Raw genomic sequence first — 13,169 nt, 5'->3', positions numbered from 1 at the left:
CGAAGAACGACTGACATTTTTAGAATCTGATCTCAGGTCAGAATGGGTTAATCAGACCAGTGTGTGTCCAGTGGAAACCTCGTATGAATCTGATCTCAGGTCAGAATGGGTTAAAGATGTCAACTGTACAAAGACGGTCATAAGCATGGCGTACGTACCCATCATACGAAGGCTGCTGGGACCAGGTGCTGCTGCCCGACGGTCCCGGGTCGCTGGAGGACGACTGGTTGCTGGGCGAGCTGCGGTAGTGCGGGTCTCCCTTGTTGCACGACGTGACCTGAGGGTTCTCCATGTCATGGATGGTCCTGCAGAGACAAGTATACATCCACACTGTATGAGGACACATGGACCGTATACTGTATGTTACTCACTGTCTGACACATTTACAGCATACAGTATAAGGGCTTCAGGACATCATGGACTAAATCCGCAAGACCTTTTCTTTGCAGACCTGTAACACATTGACATGCCGAAGTAACGTTACGTAAAGAGAGATAGTGGTATAAAACTTGTTAAAAAAGATCACACCCGTGTGAAGTAAGTGGTGCAACTCCGTGTGGTTGTCCCCGGGGGGGATCCCCGAAACGCGCCCAGGGTGCCGGCCCGGTTCCGGCAAGCCGCCCCTCGTCCGAAACGGTCGAGAAATGACAGAGTTACCGTGTGGGGGTCCCTCTACTATACTCTACTATACTGTCACTGTACTGTACTGTCACACCCGAAATCATCATATATACAGTTAATATGTGTGTGTTTGTTAGGCTGCGCAACAGTGACACATGGTTGTGAGACCCAGCCAGGGATGGACACAGCCAGCCAGCCAGCCAGCCACAGACACACAAAGCTGTGTACGGAAGTGGTTGCACCACTTAAAAAAAGGATCTTTGGACGTCCTTTCTAGATGCTATCTTTTCTATAGATGCTGCGATTGCATAACAAGCAGAAAACAAAAGGTTTTTTGTACTTCTCTCAGTCGGTCTATTGACATTTTGAAATGGCTGTTTTCGCCCCAAGGAGGGTCTCCGCCGCCGTACAATGAGAGGTTTGCAGACGAACGGCAGAAAGGCGATGTCAGTGAGACGAAGTTATCTGATTCTATACCGTGACAAAAGAGGCACACACACAGCGAGAGAGGTTATATCTGTTGGGGGGTATACGAGGACTCGCAGAGGAGAGAGCACACCAACGACATACCGACATATAGTATACTGCAGTTTGTCAAAATAAATGTCAAACAAGCTAGGTTTTCTTTGCGTGTGAAAACAGATGGCGAGCTTGTTGTGTTTACATGGTGACGGTTGAAGTGGACAGAAGTGGTTCTGAATGTGAAAGGACGCTGCAGGCGGCCTCTTTGAAACCTTAGTCTACTGTTGTACGACACCATCAGTGGTGGGGAAAAAATGGACTCCATTTCTTTACCACTGTTGTTTTTTGGCATTAGTCACTTCAATAGTTTTCATTTAGTTTCAGTCACATTTTAATTAGTCACCTGGAATGTTTTAGTGTTTTAGTCGACTAAAATCTACGGTTGATTTAGTCGACTAAAATGTATTTTGGCGGGCCTTGATGCCGTCGTAATGACTGTTTTCATACACTTGCTGAAAATAGCCGATCTACAAGCTCACAATGCGTCGCATCGAGAGTAAAACACTTCAAAATTGTACTATTGTAATAGTGCATTAGTACATGTACACTATTGTACATGTACAATAGTACAATGTTGTACATGTACATTGTACTATTGTACATGTACACTAGTACAATATTGTACATGTACATTGTACTAAATGTACTTAGTTACATTCCACTGTGCATGATGACGACGAATGAAAGCTACCAGATGTGGTGAAATATGTCCAGTGTTTTTTTCTCATTATTTTCTTTCTCTTTTCTTATTCTATGTAGCCCTGCAGTCAACTGATCACAACTGGGTTTTCAGGTTTCTGTAGCATGCACTCCTACTGTATCATAGCTATACATACATTATGAGACAAGGGTTTTGTCTACTGTACATATTCCCACCTGCCCAGGAAACACAACCCCCATGAGGGCCTCTAGCTACTGTATGCTTGAGATTGAAAACAAACATGGTAGATAATATTTTAGTATTGTGCCATGGTCTCTGGAGACTGAAGGCTGCTACTACTAGTGGATTTGCCTAGCAGCCTTCCTCCTTTGAACTGTTCACTCCTACAAGACAGCAATCCCATAGACAGCACGCTTTGTAACATTAAGCTCTCCTTCCAGGTTTAGCTCTCCATAATAAGCCAAAAGACTCATTCCTGAGAATCACTCTATTCGCACAGACAATTCTGACCTTTGTACAGAAAATAAATATGCCACGTCAAAATGCACACATGTAGTTACTAGTTATGTGACCATGGTTGTGTGTGTCAGTTGGATTGGCCGCTAGACCAATGAAATATATTCAGAAAATGTTTAGATTTCAAGTGCACATTATTTCCAGAATATACTATCAGGTTTTGGTCAAATCTTTGTAGAAATAAATATGTTAAATCTCTTGTACAGTAAGTACACCTTCTCCAGTATTGGTCCTCCAGACCACCATGAGACACCCACCACCAAACTGCCAGTAACTCAATCGCAGCTCACATCGTCGAACACTTAGACCTTGGCCTAGAGCGCTGTACAGGTCTGGTTCTGCCCCCAGTTGAGGTGTTGGTCTCCTCAGAGGGGTCCAGACACTTAACCCATTTAGACCTAAGTTCGATTCTACAAATGTCTTCTAAAACATGACCGTTTTTCAAAAAAATTACCTATGTTTCTATGTCAGTGGTGCTCAAACTATTTCATTTCAAGGACCCCCAATATCATATGTAATTGGCTGCCAACCCATATCTGAAAATATGTTGTTCCAGGGACCTTCCAGAAGCAAAAATTAGAGTTAAAAACATTCGCTCAGAAAAAATATATATTCAAAGATTTGCACCGGCACATTTTCACGATTTTTCAAAAATAGCAGACCTACAAGCCCGTGCCGCGCTATGAGCTTGTAGATCTGCTATTTTTCCAATAGTGCTTAAAACAACCAAAAGTGGTTTCCCGCCCATAACGGGTTAATATAAAACAGCAGCAGCTGCAGCCTCTCACCCTCTCTACACATTCTCTTCCTCTCTCGGGCACATCAGGAAGAGGTTGGAGGAACACACAGGTTATTGAACGTACATTTATTTCTCCTAGCTAGCTCTGCAATAACATTGGTGGTCAGAGGCAGACTGGAATGCCTGTCAGTCTCTCCGACGGACACATATTGGGTGTCACATTTTTTACAGTGCCAGAGTCTGGAGTCTAGCTCGTAGGGGAGGGGAAGGAGACTGCATCGCTTTGGTGGATTCACACACTCCTCCTTTATGTAGTGATACAGATGTTCTGTCTGTTTTCACCATATGCGTGCGACTCCCGATCCCGACGGCCTTTACTGCATGTCTTCCCCCCCCATCTCTCTCCCCCAATTCCTGTCAGCCTACTGTCTGTCCCTCCATACAAAATATAAAATAAAGGCGAAAGCCATTTTAGCTTACCCGCAGCCCTCTTTCTTTTATTATTATTATTATTATTATTATTATAAATAATATTCTCTGGTATCGGTATCGGTATCGACTAACACAGAATTTTTTGGTATCTGGATTGGATCGGAAACAAAAAAAGTGTATCGGGACATCCCTATAAAAAAAATGCATGAAATGGTCAAAGTTGTCATAGTGACTACTAAGGCATGTTGAGTGAATGGACTCATAGTAACATGGTCACATCCAAGAATTCCAAATTATTACACATAACTTTTGTAATATTAAAGATGGAGTGCCGTGATTTTTGTCTGTTTTGCATGCGTCTATGGAGTTAACATTACTCTAATAGACCCCCAGGTGTCTATGGCGTTAACATTACTCTAATAGACCCCAGGTGTGGTTATAAATAATATTCAAATATATCTTCCCAGGGTATTTTTGGTTTCTTCCTGAAAGCTGAATGCCTTTGAGTCAAACGGCCCAATCGAAAATAACACCATTTTAGTGACATCATAACCCTAACCCCTCCCACATTATCATACAACAACAGCTGTGGGCGAGGCTTAAATTCAGGTGCTAAGGTGAAAACCAGGCATACTTAATGAAATGAATGAATGGTGGTGCGTGTGGGCCACATAAAAAAACATAATTTTAACACTTTCTGTACACTTTATTGAAATAAATCTTCCTCCTAGTATAATCATATAGTACCTGATGATCATGTTTTAGGGGGGAAAGAAACCACGGCACTCCATCTTTAACAAAGCATTGTGAAAAGGCAGGAAAGCATCCTTTTTATTATTTGGAATAACAGCTAAAAAAGGTTTACGAGAGAAAACAGCTCTCCATGTGCCGAGGTGGCATGAGGACAAACGATGCAAATAACAAAACACTCAACACAGACTGAGTGGGAGTCAACAGATAATTACAATAAGCAAACATTCCAAGTATTCCACTTTTAACCCATTCTGACCTGAGATCAGATTCATACGAGGTTTTCACTGGACACACACACTGGTCTGATTAACCCATTCTGACCTGAGATCAGATTCTAAAAATGTCAGTCGCTCTTCGATTTTTCAAAAATAGCAGACCTACAAGCTCGTAGCGCGCCACTCGGTGGCGCGCTATGAGCTTGTAGATCTGCTATTTTTCAATAGCTAAAGCATAACATGATGCTAACACCAAAACGGGTTCCCGGTCAGAATGGGTTAACTACATTCATAACATTTTTTATTAAAATAAACGATGTTACTTGTATTCGATACTTCAGTACACAACAACATAATTATATTTAGGCCTGTCACTGGTAAGGTATAACACACGGTACCAACATTTAATATCCAGGAATTTATTCACATTATTATTATAGACAATCGACTGTCTAACCTTTTAACAAATTGTTCACAATTATGCATAAAGCCCAGCCAACGCATTTTGGGGCGGGAACCCCTTTTTGGTGTTTCAAGCATTATGTTATACTTTAGCTATTGGAAAAATAGCAGATCTATAAGCTCAGAGATCTGCTATTTTTTGAAAAATCTTGAAAATGTGGCGCAAATCTTTGAATATATTCTTTCAGAGCGAACATTTTTAACTCAAATCTTTGCTTCTGGGGGGGAGGGGGGAGGGGGGGAGGGGGGGGGGGGTCCCTGGAACAACATAGTTTCAGATGGGGGTCGGCGGCCAAATACATAATATATTTGGGGGTCCTTGACATGAAAATGTCTGAGAACCACTGACATAGAAACAAGAGATTTTTCAGAAAGCTGTCAGGATTTAGAAGATATTTGTGTAGAATCGATGGTAGGTCTAAATGGGTTGTAGGAAAAAACCTTCGCACACGAGAAGTCAGGCGTCTACACAGGTGCATATAGGCCAGTGGACATCAATGAAAGGAGTAGAATGCACCTGCACACTGTATACTGTATATTTGCTCAGTACAAGAGCATTTTTCTTTTTAATGCAACATTTCGGTCCCTCTCCATGTGGCCTGAAGAAGGTTCCGGAGGGACCGAAACGTTGCATTAAAAAGAGAAATGCTCTTGTACTGAGCAAATACACAGTGTGCGGGTGCATTCTGCTCCTTTCATTGAGGTCTAAATGGGTTAAAACACCCAGTTATATGTCTGCCTGGCTGCTGTCCCACTTATTGTTTCCTTCGCAGTCTTTTTGTTTAATTGACTCCTCACCCTATTGTTGGGTAACTGTGGTTCATGGTGTTTACACTGATTTGCACTGAGAGGAAATCACGCTGGATAAGAGTGTTCTGCCAAATGCCTAAATTATAAATCGTATATACCGACAATTTTTTGTACATATATATATTAAGTATATTTTAATAATGCAAATGTAATTTCTGTAATGATTGTTTAATCCATGACGGGAATCCCTTTTGGTGTTTAACTAAGCATTACTTTAGCTATTGAAAAATAGCAGATCTACATGCTCATAGCTCATGAAAATGCGGCACAAATCTTTAAATATATATTCCTTCAGGAGACTTTATTTATTTATTTCGACGTCAGGCCTAAATGGGTTAAATACATTGTCTTTATAATGTCTCTTCACATCTCCTTGACAGTCTTACTGTATCTGGCAATCCCCTTTACTGCTTTCACCCCCCCCCCCCCCCCCTCTCTCTCTCTCTCCACATTCCCTCCTGTACTCGCACGTCCTCTGGGGGGCTACCGTACATATCGTGAAGAGCTTTCTCTTTGTTTCTGGAGTAATTGGCCGAGATGAGCTCACCAGTGGCAGAGTCCCTGTCACCACCTACTCAATATGGTGCAAGGAGAGAGAGAGGGGGAGAGAGAGAGAGAGAGAGAGAGGGAGAGGGAGAGAGAGAGAGAGAGAGAGAGAGAGAGAGGGAGAGGAATGGACTGCCACAGTGCCAGTGTCTGATTATTAATCCATTTTGGGCGGGAACCCCTTTTGGTGTTTGAGCATTATGTTATGCTTTAGCTATTGAAAATATATATTTTTGAAATATCGTGAAAATGTGGTGCAAATCTTTGAATATATATTTTAAGAGCGAACATTTTCTAACTAAAATATTGGCTCCCTGGAACTACATATTTTGAGATGGGGGTCCGTGGCCCAATATATATAATTCTGGGGGTCCTTGACATGAAAAAGGTTGAGCACCACTGACATGGAAACATGAGTTTTTCTGAAAAAATTTGAAGTCTTTTTTTTAATCGACCTCAGTCCAAAATGGGTTAAGAGAAGCCAGTCGTTGTACAGTCAGTACAGTACATGAGAGGCAGTCAGTCGGTTCTGACACACAGGTTTAGGGTTATCATTTCATTGGCCCCGCTGGTCAGGGCCTTTCATTAGAATGTGCAAATTGGCACTTTACAATACATGACTCAATGGAGACGTCCAAAAGAGACATCTCTTCTCTCTGCTAGGATAAAACAGAGAACAAAGAGGGGCTCGGCGTACTGTATCATCTGGAGGAGGATGAAAGACATACTGTACAAGGCGTTCTGATGATTTCAAATTCTCCTCAAAGCACACAAAAGGCCCCTGAAAAGAGATGTTGCAAAACCTTTTAACTCGACGAGAAAAGGCCATCGCTTCAAAGATCTTTTCTTTTCCCTTCACCTCCTTTAATGCATTGTGACGTTTGATCATAATCAATGCTTTAGTTCACTGAAAACCTTGAAGAGATGTTTTAATAAAGAAAGAGATGTCAGCTAGTTCCAGTGAAACTCCTACTGTATATCTGGGACCACAGGCGCTTTGGGCTCCCGCCGATAAATACTACAGTATTCTCTAACCAAGCCGGGAGGGCAACGCATTGATTAAAAGATAAGTGAGAGAGTGGGTGGGTGGGTAGCCTGTAACCCTGTGCTTCTCACAGTGGGGTCCGGGGGGGTCCATTTGGTTCCATTCGTACACTCTCACAGAGTTAAATTAACATTGCTTTTACAATATAAATTGGGGTCCCAGAGATAGACGTACATGCCATTAAATGGGGGTCCATAGCCTAATAATGCATGTCAACCTGGGGGGGGGGGGGGGTCCTTGACATTAAAGGTATATTCAGTGATTTCACTTAATTCAAATATCACTTATTTTTTTGTTTCTTTGTGATAATCCTCCCTACTATAGAGTGCTGCTGACAATATAAGGAGTTCCTCCCTGTCCCCAGTTAAACCCTGGAGGGGTCAAAAAACCGTAGGTTTCGTTTTTGGCTAGGTGGCCCAGCCTTCATCCAATCATGATCGAGAGGTCGCCTTCCGGCCAATCATGATCGAGCGGGGGCGGGCCTTGGTGTGTCGTCGGGAGGGGGGCAACACAAATATCCTACGCGTAGGGCAACCAAATGGTCAGCTACGGCCCTGCTGTTGGCCTGTCATGTGTCCTCCCCACTGTAGTGCGTGTGCACATCTTGTTCGGGGCGGACTGGGTTTTTTCTCAAATCACCCAAATCACTGAATGCTCCTTTAAAAGGTTTTTGAACCACTGACTGCTAGTAGCCTACCTCGTCCCATCGGGGAGCTTCCGGTCAAAAGACGTGCTCCGAGGGATGACTGCCTGGTGCTGCAGGATCTGCTGCTGGCACTGTAGCAGGCGATCGGGGCCCTGCTGCGTGGGCGAGCCCCGGGACAGCTGGGGGCCCCCCTGGCCCGTGGTGGGCACGCGGTGCCAGGTGGTGTTCCTCCGGAACGGGGTCTTGTACTCGCAGGGCGTCCCCTCACTGTCCACCTTGTACTCCACCAGGGGGATGCGGTACAGCTCCGAGCAGCCCCTGCATGGGACGGACAGAAGAGAAAGAATTCAGTTTAGTTTGTTTGTTTGTTTTGCAAATGAATGGCTGGAAATGGAGATTAAGAGCTTACAGAGTACACATAGTACATGGATTAGAGGCAGCGGTGGCCGAACGGTTTGCGGAGCGGTCTTGATATCGGAAGGTCGCCAGTTCGAATCCCCGGACCGGCACGTTAAAATTACCACCGCTGAAGTGCCCTTGAGCAAGGCATTGAACCCCTACCATGAATTGTTCTATGAGAAGGGCCTGGCTGTAAACAAGCATCTTGAGCTTAGTCCACTTCCCTGGGTAAACAAAGAACTTTGCTTTGCTTTTGCATCAACTTTCTTTAATGATAATATCTGGGTTTATGATGTACAGTATGATGTATTTTCTTTACTATTAAGGTTATTGTATAGCGGGTCAATTTGTATTGTATTGTGGTACTGCAGCTACGACTGCTTTAGAAGCTAAACAGAAATGCCATGGACTGGTTATATCAGAGTGGTGATTTAGGGCTCAAACCGTTAGAAATAAGTCTATAATCAATAGTATGTACACATACAGTACACAGTAACAGCTGAAAGTCTCGTCAGAGTCTGTTGGCGTATATGCATTCTGTTGACCCTGAAGCATTATAGGTTCGTTTAAAGTCAGAGATCATGAAAAACATGCTTTACATTTCAGTTTACAATATGCACCTCTTTTTTTTGCTGCCAAACAGACAGAGGTCGTTCTAAACTTAGAACAGACGTTCTACTGTGTTGCCATGACAACACCACAACACCTAAATGCCTATAATGTAATCCCAAGATGTAAGTCTAAAGCCCCATTCAGACCGAAGAAGCAGAAGCTAGCTTCTGCTTCTTCGTCCCATGTTATCTCTATGCAGAACAGCTTCTGCGTTTAAAAGCTGGAACAATAGCTTTTTTTTGTTTTTGCGTTTTTTTTTCCTCACCGGACCTGAACTTTAAAGCAGCTTTTAAAAGCTGGAGCTTTAAAAATCTGCGTGTAGCCAATCAGAGCACAGCGTGGTTTGAGGAGGCGGAGTTGAGCTCATTTTACAAAACCGAAAACCCTCTGGAAAGCTGTCCGACCCAATTGTCCGCATTAAAAAATATACTTTTTGAATATGGGCTGTATATGAAATATGAATGGATATTTGGCAAGACCATAGCATATTTTGTGATAGAAATTAAAGTTTATATGAGAAACAAGTTGTCGAAGCGGTGAAAACAGGTTGTGTTCCGTGTGCCGTCGCGAGTGTCACGTTTCTGGGGACAAGTCATCGTGCATTCACCCCCCCCTCCGGTTCTCATCGAAGCTATGGATGAACTACTGAACTGAACCCTCCAGAACGCTATCCGTCGCTTGTGGACTGTTTGTGGACTAAACAGTGCACGCACACACACACGGTTGATAAATTAGCAGATATAGATAGATAGACAAACAACTAAACAATATTGTGTCGGAGTTTTCCCAAAAACAGCAGCCCGCTGTCAGCGCGTTTCTGTGCCGGTCCTCGTGTGTTTTGCTGGACGTTTCCTCGCACTAAAATTAATTGCCCTTGTCGCGGGACCTCGCCCTGAGCACAGGGAGTTGACCACTGGTGTACGCTCCTCGACACCCAGTCTCAATTTAGGGGGTCCTCCGCGGGCCGGGCCACAGGGTCCAGAAGTCGGTCCACTTTCGCTCGAGGTTTCTCCTCGACGACGGGGTCTGGCCGCAGGTCACCCGAGGCACTATCGCCGTGGTACAGTGGCGCTAGTAATGTACGTACTACAGGAGTGGGGCCTTGATCATACCTTATATCAGTTGTATGTACCCCCTCTATTTATGCAATATGTTGCCCATGTTTTGTGATTGGTTTGCTGCGTTCTGAATCGATAAACCAATCGCATATAAGATTTATTTGAGGGAATCATTTAAATTGGTCTATTGCGTTCATGTAGGCCTATCGATGAACCTCATACCAAAAGTTGAAAGATAGTAGATAGCCTATATTTATAGATAGATAGAACACGTGTGTGTGTGTGTGTGTGTGTGTGTGTGTGTGTGAGATATTGAGCACCGTGGACGGTGGAGGAGCCGACACGGGACTCACTTGCGAGCCAGTTCTCTCTCAGTGCCCCTGCAGTAATTACCCCCTCCCGGTTCCCACCGAGGTGAACAACTGAACCCCGTAGCTGTCTCTGACCGTGGACTAAACACACACACGGTTTATAAATGAGCATATATATATATATATTGTCTATAGACAAAGAACTAAAGTCCAGAGTCCCCAGCGCGTCGTATGCACCGCGTGTGTGTGTGTGCGCGAGAGAGATCAATAATTAATAGCCTTTATTATAAAGGCTATTAATTATTGATCTCTCTATGCACATGCATATCATACAACTGATATAAAGTTTATATCAGTTGTATGATATGCATGTGCACATGTCCGTTGCACTGGACTCCGTTCCGGTGATAATATCACCGTGATATTGATTATTAATTAAGTAATTAAAGTATGCATAGCCTACTACTAGTTGGCACAATGTTTCACATCATCTGCTAATTAAAAGCAAACTTTAAATGTGCTGATGCTGTAGTCAGTGTAAACGGTGAGGGTCCGTGGGGGTGGTGGAGGAGCGGTCTGACTCTAGGCTACTGCCACATATAGCCAGCCGAGGTCAGTGACAGACAGACAGCGCCGAGATGGGGGCTCCCTTCCACGGGAGACTTGGGACTGAATGTCCGGAAATCGCACGTAAACATAAGCTGTTTTAATTGCTTTTACGACGTGCTGGATATATACAATTGTATTTCTACGGTATGCTCTTTCTAAATCAACATTAACATTACATACAGAGCCGCCATTTAAAAAAATGCCCGGAGGGTTTCGCTCGTGGCCAGCTGGGGGAGAGGAGAGCGGAGTGGGGGGGAGACATGAGCGCTGAAGACGGGGAGGATTGAGATCCGGTCCGTTCGGTTATTTACAAACAAGTTTACCAAGATTATATTATTTATTCATCCATACATAGGTTATGATGTAACTAAATATATAAGTATGTCTCCTCTACAGTCGCTATTTTACATTTTAGACTTTCAAATGCGCATCTGCTCAAACTGCCTGTCTCTCGTCTCAAAGCCAGACAGCCAGTCCAGGCAGCTTGAGTGACAGGTACCTTGTACACGCCCACTTTCTCAAAAAAAAGCTGCGTCTTTTAGATTTCTGCTTCTGCTTTTTAAAGCAGCTTCTTCGGTCTGAATGGGGCTTAAGGAATGCGGGTACACACACAGGGCTTAAAGGAATGATGGACATTTTATTTTGAAGTTTCATCTTGAAACTGCTGGCTCTGAGGTTTCTGAACCAATCAGAGCGTTGCATCCCTCCAGGCTATGGGGGTCTCAAAGTCTGTGACTTCCTGCTTGTCACATGTTTGTAAACAAAGTGACAGGGAGACATGGGGAAAAGCCAGCGGATTATTTCTAACCTATACACAACCTATATACTGTACATATTTTAGCGTGATGATTACGTTTAAAACAAGTTAAAACAGAGTATAGTTCTTGAATCAAAACCAGCTGTGCTCCTTCAAAGAAGGAGAAGCTATGGGAATCAAACTGATGAGCTTCATAAGGAGAAGCTATGGGAATCAAACTGATGAGCTTCATTTTTATTGGCTTTTATCGATGTGTATCTCTACATGTGATATAAAAACACACAGAAATGAGAATTTGCCCATTTTCTTGGCATCCATTGTTATATACCATTGGTATGCCCATATGATGACCACAGATATGGTCATATGGATATGGAAAAACTTATTTCTCACTACGCCTTTAAAGTTCTCAGTCCTGGGGACTGATTTCAGTCCTGAGGATCGCATAGGGGTCATTTAATGAGATCAGTGCAGATTTGAAAAAAAAAAACATTTTCAGTCTTGGGATTTTTTTGGCTTTAAGCCAGGCTTTAGTTTGGACATGCTATTGGTCCGACTGTCATTAGAACGACAACCTATACCTCAAACCCTAACCTAAACATAACCGCAAGCACGGGGCAGCATATGTCCACCATTCGCCAACCTTAACGCATGTTCGCCAACCTTAATCCGATCGTTGTTTCCGCACGTCGGACACACCTATGGTGTGTCGGATAAGCGTGCGCAACGAACCCAGGAATGCGCTCGCTGCCGTAGTGCACACATCCACACGCACGGACAGAGCTTAGAAAGCTCATTTAAAAGATTATAAAGCCGTTGGAAAAACCCCTTTCTCTGTCTGAATGGAGCTCGGAATGTCCGTTTGCCACTTAATATTATGCTCCCAACCTTACCGAATGCTTGTCATCTCCTCTCCCTCCCATCATCACCACGGACAGCACTGACTTGTCCCTGGCTCAGAGGCTGCATCTGTGATGCCATTTCATGCAACATTAATCTCTGGGGTCGGGGGCAAGCTACCAGTGTGTGTATGTTTGGAGATGAGGAAGGTCAGAGTGTGTGTGTGTGACTGTGTGTGTGTGTGTGTGTGTGTGTGTGTGTGTGTGTGTGTGTTGTGTGTCGTAGTGGTGGTGGTGGTTTGGGCGAGGAGGGGGCTTCAGTGTTAAACAGCCTGGGTGTTCTGCCCGCCTCTCCAAAAGCATCTCATGCGTGACCCTCAATGATTACATTGCCCACCCCTCCCCCACCCCCCCGCACACCCCCAAGTCCATTTTCCAGTATCCGCACTGGGAAGTGGAATGCTCTGTATACGTTTGCTGTGGTCATACATGTACACAAACAGGGCGGGCCGGCTGATTGCAGGGGCCGCGTTGTAGGGGAGGGGGTGGGGGAGGGAGGGGGGGACCGGTAATCCCACTCTAGAGAGACCCTTTCATCAAACTGGGCCACGGGTGG

The 13,169-nt window shown here is 44.1% G+C and overlaps 1 protein-coding gene across 1 annotated transcript in view; it reads right to left on the bottom strand.

The window, feature by feature from the left end:
• Positions 1–13,169, bottom strand: part of LOC308328543 (signal-induced proliferation-associated 1-like protein 2) — a gene marked incomplete at its 5' end in the record, with an annotated part of 108,680 nt that overhangs the window by 39,945 nt on the left and 55,566 nt on the right. The window contains 2 exon segments of the mRNA XM_080782445.1: positions 159–305; positions 8,020–8,286. Coding sequence (XP_080638571.1) covers positions 159–305; positions 8,020–8,286 — 414 coding nt within the window.

This window comes from Protomyctophum bolini, assembly GCF_963924005.1.
Source record: "Protomyctophum bolini genome assembly, chromosome: 14".
Classification (NCBI taxonomy): Eukaryota; Metazoa; Chordata; class Actinopteri; order Myctophiformes; family Myctophidae; genus Protomyctophum; species Protomyctophum bolini.
Note: the sequence above shows the minus strand (reverse complement) of the source record. Positions and strands in the feature narration are given on the sequence as shown.